The sequence below is a fragment of the Pteronotus mesoamericanus genome, unplaced genomic scaffold, assembly GCF_021234165.1.
Source record: "Pteronotus mesoamericanus isolate MK-2021 breed Mesoamerican mustached bat unplaced genomic scaffold, CSHL_Meso_final contig_130, whole genome shotgun sequence".
In the NCBI taxonomy this organism is placed as follows: domain Eukaryota; kingdom Metazoa; phylum Chordata; class Mammalia; order Chiroptera; family Mormoopidae; genus Pteronotus; species Pteronotus mesoamericanus.
In genome coordinates, this window is record NW_026555060.1 from 3175323 (window position 1) to 3191571 (window position 16249).

The 16249-nt window shown below is 38.7% G+C and overlaps 2 protein-coding genes across 2 annotated transcripts; both read left to right on the forward strand.

Annotated features, from left to right (window-relative positions):
* The first annotated feature begins 3151 nt into the window (after positions 1-3151).
* LOC129087481 (C-X-C motif chemokine 6-like) lies at positions 3152-7775 on the forward strand. The gene is made up of 5 exons (XM_054594427.1): positions 3152-3257; positions 3407-3539; positions 3672-3755; positions 6380-6440; positions 7659-7775. Exons 1-5 carry the CDS (start codon positions 3152-3154, stop codon positions 7773-7775), a joined length of 501 nt encoding a protein of 166 aa, XP_054450402.1.
* Positions 7776-13441: 5666 nt separating this feature from the next.
* PPBP (pro-platelet basic protein) lies at positions 13442-14587 on the forward strand. The gene is made up of 3 exons (XM_054589850.1): positions 13442-13634; positions 13948-14095; positions 14231-14587. Exons 1-3 carry the CDS (start codon positions 13514-13516, stop codon positions 14331-14333), a joined length of 372 nt encoding a protein of 123 aa, XP_054445825.1. The 5' UTR covers positions 13442-13513; the 3' UTR covers positions 14334-14587.
* The last annotated feature ends 1662 nt before the right edge of the window (positions 14588-16249 follow it).

Here is a 16249-nt window from a genome sequence, read left to right on the forward strand (position 1 = left end):
ATAGTTATTAAAGTACATTCATGTTCAAAGAGTAAAGGTAGAAGGAATACATTTCAATTGGCTTTGTCAGAATAAATGTTTTCAGAGGAAACAGGACTTTGCACTGATCTTGAAGAGAAGGATTTAAACAGCAGGTGACAGTTTCAGGCTGGTTAATCTAGAAAGCTCTTGGACTTTTGACATCATTGCAGCCTTGAAGGCCAGGAGTGGAGAGTCTGAGGATTTCAACAGCTTAAAATATGGCTCTTGGGCAATACAAGTACAGTGGTTAACCAAATGTGGAGTGCCATGGGGTGTTTGCCAGTGACTGTGAAGAAAGTGGTTTACAACCTGGAAACCATTAAAAATTTCTTGCGGCAGATGACCTAGTGCTTCACTTCCAATCCTGGATTTTTTACTTCTTAACTCTTTCTCTGGCTTTCCTTTCCTGAGCTGAAAAATGGCACTGGGAGAATTTTTCTTATCTGCCAAAAAGATTCATTATGAGGCTCAAAAGAAATAAGCATAAAAGTGTTTTAGAAGCTGCAAACCATTAAGAATGTTTTAATTCATATTGCATTACTCTGTGGTATTATGACTGAAATTTTATTGCTTGGGACAAATGGTAAATCATTCATTTAGACTGTCCAGATATCACTGTCATTTGTGGATTTTTTATAGGTTGGGACAAAAATAGCATTGTGCCTTTATTTCCTGGACACACTGCAGGTAAGACAGTTGGCTTCCTTTTAAAAATGGTGATAAAGAAGCAATTACTTTTAAATAGCTCTGCCTCCTGTGGTACACGGTGCTGTCATTCTCCACTGCAGGGAACCATGGACTATCCACAAGTGCAAGACCCACGTTAGAGATGCCTAGACGGAGCCAGACCTGGGCCATGTGCCTGAATGATTTCAATGAGAACCCAGGTTATGTTATACAGTGCTTCCTGATTAGGTTGGGCAACTCAAGAGCTCATTAGAGTGGGGATTTTCTATTACCTGCTTACCAGCTGGAAAAATATTTTTCTTTTTATTCTGTAGACAGTGCATGTTAAGTTGGTTTAGAGTGGCAATGATATCTGTAAGAGTTTCCAGAGGACCAGTGGAACTAGAAATCACACCTCATGCCCCTTCTCTGATGTTAACATTTAATGCCAAAACTAATTCATATGTTCACTTATATTTAAAATAGGTTATTTGGAACTTACCAAAACACACACATGCACAATTCAATAACTTTTTTTCTCTCACAGAGTCCTATTATACTGTGGTTTATTCCCTGTGGTTAAGGTGAATTTAATTGTCTAAGATTTTTAGTCACATTGTTGAAGTCCTGTCTTATCCACATTATGTGAGATTTATCTTTTGTCTTTTGATGCATACTAAGCTCTAAAAAGTTAGTATAATAAATCTGCAGGTGTTTTTCCAGATTACCACTCCCCAGAAGGATGAAGGATTGCATTGCCTGAGTCAGGTATGATGCTGATGGTACCAGGAAACTGTGCAGGAGAGAGACCTTCCCATTTTGCTTCCCACAAAGTGAGACCAAACCTCTCAGCCTTCCTCGACTAGAAAATTTCTTAAGTTCCCTTCCAGATTACATTTTCTAAATGTTCATGACACCTCCTCCTTGCTCAGCAATTGAAATGATGTCCTGCCAAGGAAAATGAGTAAAGAAGTTAATAATATTCCCCATGGTCACAGGGGACTAGGAAAAGAAGTTCATTCCATCACTGGTTTACGATTGCCATTATGTTTACTTATGATCGTCTTGAACTACTCTGAGAACAAGGGTCTTGAGAATAATCCAGAAAGTACCTCGTTAGATTTTCATGAAAGAAAACCAACATGCTATTCCAATGTCATAGCTGTGCATGCCATGGACCTAGACATATAAAAGACCTGACCATTGAAACTTCAGTGCTCTAATTACTTCCCCAGGTAACACAGAGGAAGCAGAGGGAGAGGAAGCTGGAAGCTACCTCATCCTTCAGATTCAGGGGGCAGCTCAGGGCTCACTCCAGACCAGAGCAAGCCCGCTAAAATGGCCTTGGTCACACCACTGATCATGAAACCAGATGGTTCCAGAAGCTTGTGTGTGTGTCACCCTTCCCTCCCATGCAGTTGTTTGAGTGAAGCCAGAGCGGGTGCTGTCTTGCTGATAAATAAATTCTAATCTCTAGACCAAACTTCCCGATGAGCCCCTCAAGCCCATTGGCCTCCCACAGCTTCACCTAACGAGGCCAATGACACACCTGGCTAGGAGCCAGCGCCAGAGCAGTCTGGGTCTCCCTGGCAGTGCTTTAACCTGTGCTCTCCCCACCCCACCCCACCCCCAATGAAGAACATACCTCTTTCACTTCAAGTGCATTGAACTGTAGAAAGCAAGGTATCATCTTGCAGGGCAATATGCTCACTAAAGTACAAGTGTGGGATTTCCAGTAAGCAGACTTGACTTTGAAGCTCTGTCCTGCCACTGACTTACAGCAGGAGTACAGACACCTTCATCATGCTATCTTGGCTTTTAAAGCTGGCTGATGTCCACAGAATGATAAACTAATTTGTGAAACCTAGACGGACCCATGTGTAAGGAGAAGAGGTAGGGCTCTCAGTTAAGTGCAACTGTAATCACAGCTTTCATTTCCTGAGTAATAATAATATGTTAGAGTTAAGGATGATCGCAAATTTTTCTAAAGTCAAACCTCGCTCTGCTGTGGTTCCAGCCTTCCTCAGTAGATGGAGATGAAGGGCAACTCCTAGAGGGCTCTGTTCCCCAGGGGAGGCTGGTCTTCACTAGTCCTGGCTGGCCCAGAGGATGAAATCGCCCCTGGATTGTCCCTTAACCTCCAGCAGGAGCCAGCAGCTCCATGCAGGGCCAGGCCAAGTTTTGCACGCTCCGCGAAAGAAAGGGTGAGGGCAACTCCTCCCGGCCGCTCTCCTTCCAACCCCCACTGCCTACTCTCCTCCTCCAAGGCCCCCTTCTCCCCGCCCCTTCAGTCCAGGGAATTTCCCAAGCATCCTAAAGCTTGAGTTTCCTGTCTGGGGGGGAAGGGACAAATGCCGATAAAAGGGATGCAGGGGCTTGGTCATTCCACAGTGCTCTGCTGTTTCACTCCTTTCGCAGCCTCCATCCTGAATACGCGCCCTCTCGCCGTGCCTTCTTCCTCGCTATGAGCCTCCTGCCCAGCTGCGCTGCCCGCGTGCCCGGCTCTTCGGGGTCTCTTTGTGTCCTGCTGGCACTGCTGCTGCTGACGCCGCCCAGGCCCCTGGCCAGCGGTGAGAGCCCACAGCCCGCAAGACGAGCCTGGCAGAGTGGGGTGCCCCAGCCCCGCACTGGGGGTGGAGAGGTGTCCCGATCCAAGCTGACTGGGGAAAAGCTTTTCCAGCAACACGCCCCTATAACAGTGTCTCTCTTTCTGCCCCAGCTGCTCCTTCCTCGGTCTTAATGACAGAGCTGCGTTGCGTGTGTTTAAGCATCACTACCACGGTTCATCCCAAAATGATCAGTAATCTGGAGGTGATCGCCGCAGGTCCGCAATGCCCCAAAGTGGAACTGATGTAAGTCCTCATGCACTGCGGTGTCCACTGGGACCCTGCCCTGGGTCTGCAGCCCCTGCAGTTCATGGGCTCATCCTCGTTTTCTTTTTTTCTTTTTCTCCTCCCCCCCGCCCCCGCCCCACCCCGCTGCAGAGCCACCTTGAAGAACGGGAAGGAAATCTGTCTGGACCCAGAAGCCCCTTTGGTCAAGAAAATCTTCCATAAAATTTTGAGCAGGTACCTGTCACTTTGATCTTTGCGGTTGTTTAAATCTCTCTTGGAGTGTAGCCTTTGCAAGGTCCCTGTTCTCTGCGTGGGTTTGGTTACTACTTCCCAGCCCATTCTTGATATAAAAAGGTCGTTCAGGAGAAAAGGGTAAGTTGTTCCAGAATGCCCTGGGAAAATCTTTATCAACAATCTTGCATGTAACAGCCTAAGTGGTTATACAGAACTCGTGACTAAGATGTATTTATTTTGTTAGTATAGACCTTGCATCCACCCTTTAAAAACCCTTTTTTAAGAAAGAACCCTTTGTTCTTTATTGACCTTAGGCTCTGTGTTTTGCAAACTAGTTAGTGTATACAGGAATGTGGAAATTTGGTTTAACCTATATTGTTTTTTTTCTCAACAGTGGAAAGCAGAAAAATTAAGAGAAGGATCGTGCATTGGAAAAACTGCCCAGTTCTTCAGCAGAGGAGTTTTCTGGGGATCCCTGGATGGAGAGGAAACAAAAATAACACGGGCTAATTTCTTCTATTGAGTTAGGTTTCACCATGAATTCCCACTTTGAGGAAGGGATGGGAAGAGGGACCTATGTTTGTCTCTGCAACTTTCTGTTCATCTTATGAAGTATTTTATGTAGTATTTACTAGTGTTTATTTGCTGTTATTTTATCTGCTAGGCTATTGAAATCTTTGGCAATTGATTTAATAGTGAGTCAAGAATCACTGGTTGTTATTCTTTCAAGGCAATTAATTTCTAGAATATGTTCCCTAGAATGTTACTGAAATGGTTGTGGATTTAATATGTGAATGGTATTTCTTTAGAATGCTATATATGAGGTTAAACTGTTGTGTCACTCTTATGAAATTGTAACTATTTTAGTATTGTTTCTTAAGGAACATATTAGAGAGTTTCCTTACTCTTTACCCTGGGACCCTATTTGAGATATATTGCATTAGAATGCTGGGCACATCATACAGTTATCATTCCAGAATATACATCCTTATTTAGAATTTTTAAATGTTGAACTTCTATAATAGGGAGTAATATATTCTTTCCTATAACTTTAGACATTTGATGTCTTCTCAGTATGGCATAATGTCATGACTTACTCATTAAACTTTGATTTTTATATTGTATTTATCAACTATTTTATTAGGAGCACTATAATTTTAGTCACAAAATATCTTCTTTGGATGAAGAAGGTAAGAAATAGGTAAATTCATTATGGCTACTTTTTATAGAAATATATTACTTTGGGTTTTTCTTAAGAATAAAACAAACTTATCAATGAACTGTACCCTGAAGGTCTTGCAAATATATTTGAGCTATCTGAATATAAACTCATCACTTAGTTTTCAAAAAACTGCACAGCACTGCTAAAATATTTAAATGCTTATCTTGTAACTTTTAAAGGTTTTGACCATTTTATTATAAAGAATTACAGTTGTATCACATTTGCTATGTTAAATTTGTGTCCCATTGGTTTATAGTACTTTTTTCATTTTTTGGAAAAAATAAAAGATTTTAAAAATTTATTCATGTTGTTTCTTCCTTCTTATATTGTTGTAAAAATTGTACTTTTCTTTAATTCAACCTTATTTTGAAAATTAAGTATGCTCCTCTTTGGCTCCTCTCTGGCATTAGAGAACTAATGCTATTGCATTAGTTCAGCCTTTCCAGTTACCCCTTCATAGAACCAAAAGTCTCTGGATTCTTTAGAAAACACCAATAGGTAAGGCTTCCTTACCTTAAATCTTCAGCTGGCTTCCTATTTCCTAGACAAAATATAAATTGCAAAGCATGGTGAATTATATTCAGTCTCATCCAACTCCTGGTTATTCCTTCAACTTTACTTTTCCTTCCCGTCTTTGCAGTCAGGTGCTTGGATCTTTCCTGGGTCCACGCCTTTGCACTTGCTAAGGCCTCTACCTGGAAGTGGCTTTCCTCTTCTGCCTCTAGGAGGAAGCTTATGCTTCCTTCTGCACTCAGCTCAAACAATGCCTCCTTCACAATGTTTTCCTTTGACACTCCCAGCAGAATTCAAGTTTTCTATTCTGATGTTCCCATAACACCTTCTAGATATTGGAATTTATTTGAATAGCAAATATGGCATTGCTTTTACTTGCTTAGAGATTTCTTTACCCTACTTTACTAAGAGCTCTCCCAGAATATCAACTATATTTCATTTCCCTCTGAATCTCTCATGCCTGACACAGACTGGCTTAATGAATTAATAAATTTTCCTGACCCTCAGGTTGTCGATGTCCTAAAATCGATAACCTCCTTCATGGTAATGATTGGGTAAATTTAATTTCTTTATTCTCTTTTCTCCTTGTTTCCAAGTAATCAAATAAGACCTGTGGTATATGCAGCCCTGCCCCCCACCCCCCAACTATAACACCTTCGCCTCACTCACCTGGCTAGCTCCCACTCTTCCTTCGAAGTCAGTTTATCTGGCCTTTAAGGTTTCCCCAACTATTTCTGTCACCACATTAAGGCCCTTTGTATATTCTCTCATAAAGTTCTGTTGTTTTATTTAACAACATTCTGTCACCAACATGTCTATAGAGACTATACAAGTATGTATATGGTCACTTATTTAGCGTCTATTCTAATTTCATTGTAAACTCCATCAGGTCAAAGACAAGGTCCATCATGCTCAACTCAGTTCCTAGGACAGTGCCTACTCAGCTCATAGTAAGTGCTTAAACAGATGCATGATCTAGGCTAAACAAGTCTCTAGCTCATTCTTAGGAGAAGAAAGAAAACAAAAAAGAAAAAGACTATTCTAATTAGTATACATATACACACCCCCCTACACCCCCCCCCAATTGCATTAATATATTACATGAAGGGGGGACCCAAAAAACCCTAGAGCTTATTTATAAAAATGGTGTATTTATTCTTACATGTTTAAACTTCATTCACCTTCAAGGTACTCTCCATTTGATGTAATACATCTATTGAGATGTTTTTTCCACTGCTCAGAACAGTTTTTGAACTCATCGATTTTGATGCATTTTAGTGTTTCTGCCACCTATGATTTATACACTGATCATTGGGGGAAACCAAAAAAGCAAACCAAACTATCATAAATGTTTAAACTATAAATTTCAGTATTTTAAACAGTGTCTGATTTTTCATATCAGCCCCAACATACTCATTGAATAAGTGCCTGATAATAATAAATGAAAGCATATTAAATACCCTTTGGGTGGGTGAAATATATGGTTTGTAAACTAATAAAAATCACTGGTATACTTTTCTGTATCATTATTCAAGGCCTTTATCTTTCCTAAAAACAAGATTTATAAGTTTAGTTTACTCATAAACCCTAGAATAAGTCCTATTTGTAATATTCTTGCAATTCTACTTGCCATGTTCACACTGTAATTGGTCATTCTATAAAGAAGATAAATCACAATATATTACTGAAGCATAACCTAAACAAAAACCTCAGTGATGGTTTGTACTCACCAATGTTGGATCCTGTCACTAGCAAACCCAGGGACTAACACATGTGGGAAAAATTAATCTAATGTTTGACTTTTAGGGATATGTCTTAATATTTTCCTCATACAAATGCCTGATATACTATTTCCACTCTGTTATCTGCCTAAAACTCTCTTATATATTAAATCACAGGGAACTAAATGTGTCAGCTAAAATTGACTCTACGTTACTGCCCTAATCCAGACAATTTCAATGTATAATGAATGTCTTTTATTCTCCCAGACTTTCCTGCTTCCCTCTGGGTGTGGCTCCTTCACATAATCCTTCAATTTCTGAAGGTCCAACAGGCTCTATGTTAAATATGACTAGTGGCTTTGTTTTTCTATCATACATTTAATTCTTGCATAAGGAAAAGAATTGCTGTGGGTAACTCATCTTGTACAACGTCAAAATCCTTCCCAGATGTTACAGATTGAGAAATTTACCAGACAGGATGAGCACCTGGGCATTTCAGTTTGCCCTCCTGACCGAATCATGGAAGAAGACAAGGGAAGTGCACATCATTCTGATTTTGGCTGACGGTCACAGGTAGCTTGTAGTAAGCAAAACTATCATGGTATTTCTGGGAAGGGTTTTTCACACTTTAAATGTGTAAAATGAAACAATAACATAGGATCAGGGTTTATGTGTAAAATTTTGTTTCTACAAGGTGTAGAGACCTGTTTCTTAAATATTGAGGAATTTCCTATGCCATGTAAAGTGAGCATGATGATTGTTTCTGAGACTCTTTAGAGATGGATCAAAAGAAAAATAATTGATTCATTTCCAGGAAGAGAGGCCAGTGATACCTCTTTATAATTTGTGGTGCAGTACAAAGGCAGACAATTGTGTTTCAAATTTAATTTGAGTATATTTAGCTGGGCGACACTGGTAACTTTTTTTAACATCCCCATCCCCTTTCAGCTTTTTCTTCTGTGAAATCAGTACAGTAATATCTATCTCTTTGGCACTAAGAGCGATCCTGGAACAAAATAGATGCTTGATAAATATTAATTCCTTTCCCAAATCTCCTAATTCCAACTCCTCTTGATAAATGAGAAGACTGAAAGTTCAATGGGTTTTTTTTTGTTTGTTTTTTGCTTTTAGATTTATCCATAGTTTCCACCTATGCTTGAATGATTAATTTTCAGTGCTTCTAATAATTTTTTCTGCCATTCTTTTCTAGGGAACTTCTGAAATCAATGCATTCATATTCTACTATGTCTTTACCAATTATGTGGTAACATTATCAAAATGTATAATGTATTTTCCTTCTTATAAACATTCATCCATCAAATATTGATATATTTGATATTATTTATTGATAAGGCAGTTACATACTGGACCTGGTGTCGGGATGCTTATAATATAGAGATCACAAAGATGAAATACTTTTGGCCTAAGTTAAGATCTTTTGGCAGCAAATATACTCAAAGAGTAGGGGTCTTTTTTGACAAAGCTTTCTTTGAAAGTTGTATGAAGAGAAACTAGATTTCTTAAAAGAGAAAGAGGAAGAGAGGTAGGAGTTCTTAGAATGAAACCCTGAGAGGAGATTTTTGGGCAGGAAGTTTACTTCCCAGTGCTCACCCTGCACCTTTCAGGAAGTATGGAAGTGGCATGCAGCAAAGGAAGAGCTGCTGGTATGACAAAAGATTCAGGTGGTTCTGTGAGAAGCTCAGGAGCTGAGATGGCCTTATTGAACTATTCTGAACTGTGGCAAAGGAGGCATCTCTGTGTCCTCCCATTGATCAGCCATTAGCGTTGGCTACCCCTGGACAGAGGGCATAGCTTTGGGTGAGCCAGTTCCTTTCTGCCACGGGCTCTGCCCAGAGAGGGCCTCAGCTGGGCGCTTTGTGTGCCCATCCCTCCAGCAGCTGAAGAACGCCGCCCAGGGTGCTAAGAGGGCATCTAGGTGGTGCACCATGGTTTCCGGGGCAGGGTATGGGAGGGAAGGGGGGAGAGGAAAGAAAAGAGAATGGGAAGAAAGGGAAAGGGAGGAGAGTGGAGCACTCTTCTTTTTCTCTCTTTTTTCTTCTTATCTCTTACCTACTGTCCTTTCTCCTCCCTTCTTTCCTTTCTCTCCCTCTGCTTCCCTTTTTTCTTCCTTCCTCCCATTCATTATTTATTCCTGAGAGGTAAAATGATGCTAATTAAAAGGGGAGGAGGGGCAGGAGGACCACTATGTCCCAGCAGAAATCTTAGCCAGCACCAATCAACCACCTCCTGTGTGAATGAGGCCATTTTGGACTTTTGAGCCATTTCCATTGTCCTCTGACTACACCCGCTTCCGTGAGCACAGGCTAGAGGACAGCAGAAGAACCTCCCATTAGCACACAGAACTGTCAGAAATAAGAAGCTGATGTTGTAAGTCACTAAGTGCAGGGTTGGCCTGCTGCACAACAAAAAGGATCAAAAGAGGAGCCTCATGTATCTGATATTCAACAAATAATATTAATCATGTTATTAATATTAGAATGTTAATATTCTAATATTAAATTAGAATAAAGTGGAAGGGAAAATTAGAATAAAAATTCTCAGGCCTGCAAAGGACTGCTGTGATCCGGTAGAACACGTAGCAGCCGGGAAGATTTTCTGCTCCACTCCTTCACCCTCCTCACTCTCACGCGTTCCCCACCCCAGGCTTCACCCCCACACAGAATGCAGCCTCAGCTGGATGCATCCCAGAGTAGCTGAGGCTTGGATCATTCTTGTCAACTCAGATTTATTTTTTTAAGTTTGATTTCAGCACTTCTGATAGGGGATCTTCTGTTGGCTAGTATCTATCGAATTAAGTGCTTTAACGAACAGATCCAAATTTTTATTATGCCTGAGATCTTCTGTACCAGTTGCTTTCATGACTAATTTGCAGGGGATAGCTAATTTCTTCATACTTGGGAGAGGTCAGTTTAAAATATTCTATGTCAGGCAGAGTTAATATATAAAGTAGGTCTATAGTTGTTAGTACTCTCAAAACAGAGTTTATTCTTGTATTATTATTTATTAATTATTGTATTATTTTCTATACAAACAACTGTAATCCTACTTTTGCCCATTAATTTCAATGGAATGGTCCTCCAACGTCTCTAAATGTTTTCTGTTAAAATAGCTAGCATATAAATTCCATTTCGAATTTTAGAAAACTTGCTCGTTTCCTGAATGACTCTGCTATTTATACAGTGACTTAAGGGAAAAAGAGATAAAGTAACTTACCGTCAAGAAAAATAAAAAACTCACCAGTGTGACAATGTAATATTTATAAAAAGGCTCTCAAGTTATTTTTAAACACAAGAACCTCTGACACTAAATTTCTAGCGTTCATATAGGTTATAATTTTAAAAGCTAACTTCTTTTAATTGAATAGCATTTTCAAAATTTTGTTACTTATTTCTGTACAGTTAGTTTATTAGTGTTTGTATTGTGTTTCTATTCAAAGAAAATAATGCAAATGATAATAATAGCAGTTAGCAGCAACAGTAGTAGTAAAAGTAGGTTAGTTTTTATTCCTGACTACTTTGCACAAATAGTTGGGGTGTCACTTTTTAAATAGAATAGTTAATGACTAAGTCATACAATGAAGAGAATTTTGTAATGCCTGGAACATACTCAATTCTTCATCAAAAATTAATTAAACAAATAAAAACCAGCAAAGTTTATTCACCTCAAATGCTGACTAGTAAGCTTGTAAAATTTTAGTGACTCAAAAAATTTGTTAATACTTCCTCATGAACCTTTTTGACAATGAATCTTGTGACAAAATACAGTTGTTGATTAAGACAATGACTTGATCATCCTGCGCTACATGCATTCCTCTTCCTTGGTACCGACTCACTCAAAAATCATCTTTAGTTCAAAAGACTTTCAATATCATTTCCCCAAAAGGAGTGGAAACTTCTCAGCAACCTTGCTAAATGAATCAAGGAAAAAAATTGGACTGCATTTGAGTCCAGTGAAACCAGTAAATATTGTACATCATGGGTGTTGTGATGGACAAAAAAGGAAAAATGCTATGAATAATGAATGTTAAAAACCTTTATATCTTGCTCTCGATATGGTTTTGAGCTTATGTTTGAATAAAAAAAAATCTGATTTTTAATGCTGGCAAAAAGCTATAAAGTCATCACTCAAGAAGACCTAGAAAGAAGTTTGCTTTCCGTAGTCTGTTTTCTGTTAAGATTCTCTCCACAATTCACTCTGCATCTTAGCCCTTAGAAGGATCCTAATTTCTAGCGCAAGATTTTCCTTAAGCCTTCCCTTAAACTATGAATTTATGGTTTGGGAGAGGTGGAAAATCATTTTAATTTAATATGTTCTATTGAAAGACTATAAGTGATAAAAAGTGCAAATGGATGGAGAAAAATAAGGACTACATTAAGAAACAGGAACTAAAAACTTAAGTAGTTGTCAATAACTGATAAACAACAGTGAAAATTGGTTTAAAAGTCTTTTTTAAAAACTTGGAAAAATTAATTACTGTAGTCACTCTTTTTATAGAAAGTAATTTTGTACATTTAATATTTTGAGAGCTTCTTCTAGAATTTTAAAAGCATAAAAATTAAGCAAAAAGAAAATGGGAAGTTTAAATATGGTGTGAGATTTGTATATAGCTGTAAAAGGAAGGCAACTTGTGCCCAGGACCATATCTATTATGCTCAGCTTTCCAAATCACCTTTTTATACCACAGGTACTTTCTGCCATGTGGAATTTGGTTTGAGAATTGTAGCTGATTAGAAAGCAAAGAGAAACTCTCCTTCATATGATAGACATTCATTGATTTATTCACTAGCATCTTTAGGACCCTACATGCCGTAGGATACATGAGGCATTCAAATAAACATTGGACATACCTACATCTTCAAAAGTGTAAAGTCCAGCTGAGAAAGCAAGTCTTATATTTGGAGCAGAGATCCAGACACTAACATATATAAGCCAGTCTGTGATGTGTAGGTCCACCTCTGCATCTCTGTGGGGGTTTATATCAAGTGGAGTTTGAGATCAAAATCCTTAATTAGGGTCTGAGAATTGAAGAATAAAGATATTATTGCAAGCTGTATAGCTCCAAACTGAAAACACCCTTAAAATCACTAATAAGACTTAGGTTGGACATTTGCCAGTGCCATAAGGTGTCACATAGCCCTTAAAGAGAATGGGGCAAAACTACATTGAGGTGGCGTGAAAAGATGCTGAACACATATTTTTCAAGGTCAAAAGCTGTATAATGACTCTATTTATATAAAAAAAGTTCTATATCTACCTCTATGTATATAGGTATATCTCTAGGCATTCTGTGTGTGTCTCTACATATAGGTATATGTGTATATGTAAATGCAGACAGAATAGAACACTAAAGTCAAATTATTATCAATGGTTACCAGTGTAGAATGGGAATGTGGAGTAACAATGAAGAGAAACATGCATGTTTTATTCCACATGCAGTGTATGAATCTTTAACAAATTATATATTTCTCTGTTAGATTAAAAAGAAAAGGGAAATAACAATGCTGGGCCTTGCTTTTTAGGGTATATTCAGATGGCAGAAACAAATAGTTTATTTTATAACATAAGGGAGGATAAGTGTGCTTCTACTTTCTAAATAAAATTACAAAAAAAATAATATATTTCAAAGACAGAAAAATCCCCATAAACTAATATGCAAAGTGAGGTTTTGATGGTAATTAATTCATTTTATCCACATACTGCAAATAAATCCCAACATTTACCAACAACCAGGATAGGAACATCAGCTCTCCTAGGCAACTAGAAAATGAATATAATTCTCTTTTCACAGAGTCACATATTTATGTTTTCAGGAACTCATAAACTATTTATTAGGCCTCATATAAATTACATTATAGGAAAGGAAGGGCATATTACACAATTACACAAAGAAAAGATACGTAATATTTTAGTCTAGTTCTCACCTATGTGCAGTGTTAAGTACGTGTAGGGAGGATACATATTGAGAAAGGGAAAGTGGGACTGTGAAATAATACATAAAATAAAATTAAGCAGGATCCTTGACTTGCCTGGTGTTTATCTGGGTTGAGCACAACTTGACCACCCTTATACGTATATCACCACATGCTCTCATTCCTTCTCCCCCCCCCCCCCCCCCGCCCCAGTCCCTATCCTTTTTCTCTTTACTGGCCTTGAGGGAGTGTGTATAAAAGACATCAGGAGGGCTGAAAAGCTCCTTAGCTGCAGACTCCTTGGCAGCCGTCCGCCCTCACGCTGACGTGTCTCCGGGCTCTGGGAGCGACTCCAGCTCAGTCCTCTCCACCATGAGCTCCAGACCCGGCACCACCTCCTCCTATGCCCGTGCCAGCCCACTTTGCAGCTTCCAGGTGTTGCTGCCACTGACACTGCTCCTGGTTGCGCTGGTTCCCTCCACCACTGGAAAAAGTAAGAGAACCTTAGGGAAGGCTGACAGTGGAGTTCCTGCTTCCTTGTGGCTGAGGCTGCTTTTGCTGCAGCTGTGTCTGGGGGGAAACTGGCGTGGTGCTCCTGGGGCTGTAGCAGGAAATTATACTAATAACTCTAAATGGAGGAACTACGCTTAGGAGGCACTTAACAAGTGCCAGGCATTCTGCGCGGGTACTTCAGATCATATTCACAGTGGCCTTGTGAGGGAGCTCCAATTCCCTAAGAAGAGGATTAAGAAATCAGACAACAGATAAGATTCTTAAGGTAGTCATGACCACTAATAGTGTCACAGTTTCTATCCCAACTAAGGGTGTGGGTGAGAGGATGCACCTTGAACTTCGCTGCATGTGTGTAAAGAACTCCTCTGGCATTCATCCTAGTAACATCCAATATGTGAAGGTGATCAAGGCAGGACCCCATTGCTCCAAAGTCGAAGTGATGTAAGTCCCTGCTTCTGTATTATTAACTCACTAGGGAAGCCCTCTGCCTCTATGGCTACTGATGCTATTTTGTTCAGCCCCATGGATCCCTTCCGATAGGCCAAGATACACAAATAATTCTATTTTCTCTTCCAGAGCCAAGTTAAAGAATGGGAAGGAAATCTGCCTGGATCCAGAAGCTCCCAGAGTCAGGAAAATAGTCCAGAAAATGTTGAAAGGTGATAGGTCAGCTGCTTAATCTATTCATTTTCTGTCAACCCTTTTTATCTTTCAGAAAGAATAGGGGTTTGAAGCACTGACTTTCTAGAGTTTTTGTTTATCCAGGACTCTTATTCATACTGTATAAAACTTTGGATATGTTTTCCATTCTCAAAAATCACATTTTATTCTGAGAAAGCTGGTTAATAGATGACAGAGAGAAGATGGAAGTAAGCAAGGCTGATTTCAAAATAAAATATATGGTTTACTCCCTAACTCTTGGTTAAATGTGGTACTATACTTTGCATTTCTTTATTTAAAAGTGTCTTTCCAAGTACATCTGTATTAACTTATCTTGCTCTACTTTATTGTTAAACTAGACACGCCCATGATGATTGATAGGTTTCATAATGGTCAATGATATTAGGAATCACATAGAGCCCAGTATAGAGCACTTGCTCAGTAAATCTTATTAATATATTTAGGGACTTAATAGAGTTTTTCATTGTCTTAGTCCTAGGATATCTTGTTTAAGAGAATTCTCTGAAAGATTTTTCTAATGTTTATTTTAGCTTTCAAACCCTAAAATTAATAAAGTTGTAGAATGTAAGTTTTGTAAGCAGTGGTTATTTACTTGAAAGTGAATATATATTAATACTAGTAAGTAAAAAAAAGATAAAAAGCAGTAACAAACTCTATCAAAAACTTCAGTATTTTCTACAATAAGAAGAGTAATAATAACACAGAGTATACTTGATATAAAATATTTTACCTTGGCATGTTTGTATATATTTGCATTTGCTCTGTACAGGGTTAAAATTTTAATATTAAAATCAACTTTGCAAATAAGTACAATAATTAAAACTTTACCAGACTACTAATTATTATTTTATAATCAACAGAACTTTCATTTATTTCTTAAATTTATCCCTTAAATTTACACCCACAGTAGTCTTACAGAACTATTAGCATAAAATCAAATTTTGTTATTTGTTATCACACATTAATTTTAACAGAATTATTGTAGGGGTCTTTGTTATATTTTTATTCTTTTTTACACTTTGGTATTCACAATACGACCAACAAAAGTCACTAGCTGATAATCTGTTCCATTTTCAATGAACTATAATAAGAGCTAAACTTTATGAATAACTTTTAATATACCAGGTATAATAAGTGTTTTACATGCACAGAAGAAATAATTCTTACAAGATAGATATGATCTGATTGAAGGCATGTCCTTTACAGAAAGAATAACTGGGTGACTCAGCTCTACCACTTGCTAGCTTTGCCACTTTTGCCAGGTGGCTTAACCTCTCTGTTCCTAAGTTTCCTCATCTCTAATATGGGATAATAATATCCCTTATCTCATAGAGTTGACAGAGAGCAATCACTGTCTGGTGGGAGAGGCAGAGAAGTTGTCTAATAATCACAGCCACCTGTGACACATTAATGTAGGTGTGTGATCCAACTGCACAAAGAAATAGATACATGAACCAGTCAAAGTCTCATCATCATTAGTTTCTACATTCATTATCTTTACTAAATTGGTAACTTTATACTGAGTCCCTGTAGGCCACCAGTGTGACAGTGATAAACATTAAGATCTCTCGCCTCATACAGCATATATATCTCACCTCATACAGCATATATATCTCATGATATGTGTGCACGCGTTTGCATGATTTGTGAGAAATAGGGAAAACAGAGGGTGCCACAAGGCACAACCACAGGGAACACAATTAGCTCCAGATGTCAGGGAAGGCCCTCTGAGGAAGTAATATTTAAGCTGACACCAGAAATATGAGTAGGACTTAGCCAGCTGAAAAGCAGGTGGTGTGGGAGTAAGAGAAAGAACACTCTAGATCCAGGAATTAAATTGCATATCCCTGCAGAAGACTGTTCTTGCTGAGCATTAAGGGGCCAGCTAGTTCCAGTGGGCTCCTGGTGACCTGT

What these genes read in the sequence shown, in the direction of transcription:
- PPBP (XM_054589850.1), top strand. Translation starts at nt 13,514, where the DNA reads ATGAGCTCCAGACCCGGCACCACCTCCTCCTATGCCCGTGCCAGCCCA. An exon ending in TCCCTCCACCACTGGAAAAA is followed by an intron (nt 13,635 to 13,947) that starts GTAAGAGAACCT and finishes ATAGTGTCACAG; the next exon opens with TTTCTATCCCAACTAAGGGT. An exon ending in TGCTCCAAAGTCGAAGTGAT is followed by an intron (nt 14,096 to 14,230) that starts GTAAGTCCCTGC and finishes TTTCTCTTCCAG; the next exon opens with AGCCAAGTTAAAGAATGGGA.
- LOC129087481 (XM_054594427.1), top strand. Translation starts at nt 3,152, where the DNA reads ATGAGCCTCCTGCCCAGCTGCGCTGCCCGCGTGCCCGGCTCTTCGGGG. An exon ending in GCCCAGGCCCCTGGCCAGCG is followed by an intron (nt 3,258 to 3,406) that starts GTGAGAGCCCAC and finishes TTTCTGCCCCAG; the next exon opens with CTGCTCCTTCCTCGGTCTTA. An exon ending in TGCCCCAAAGTGGAACTGAT is followed by an intron (nt 3,540 to 3,671) that starts GTAAGTCCTCAT and finishes ACCCCGCTGCAG; the next exon opens with AGCCACCTTGAAGAACGGGA.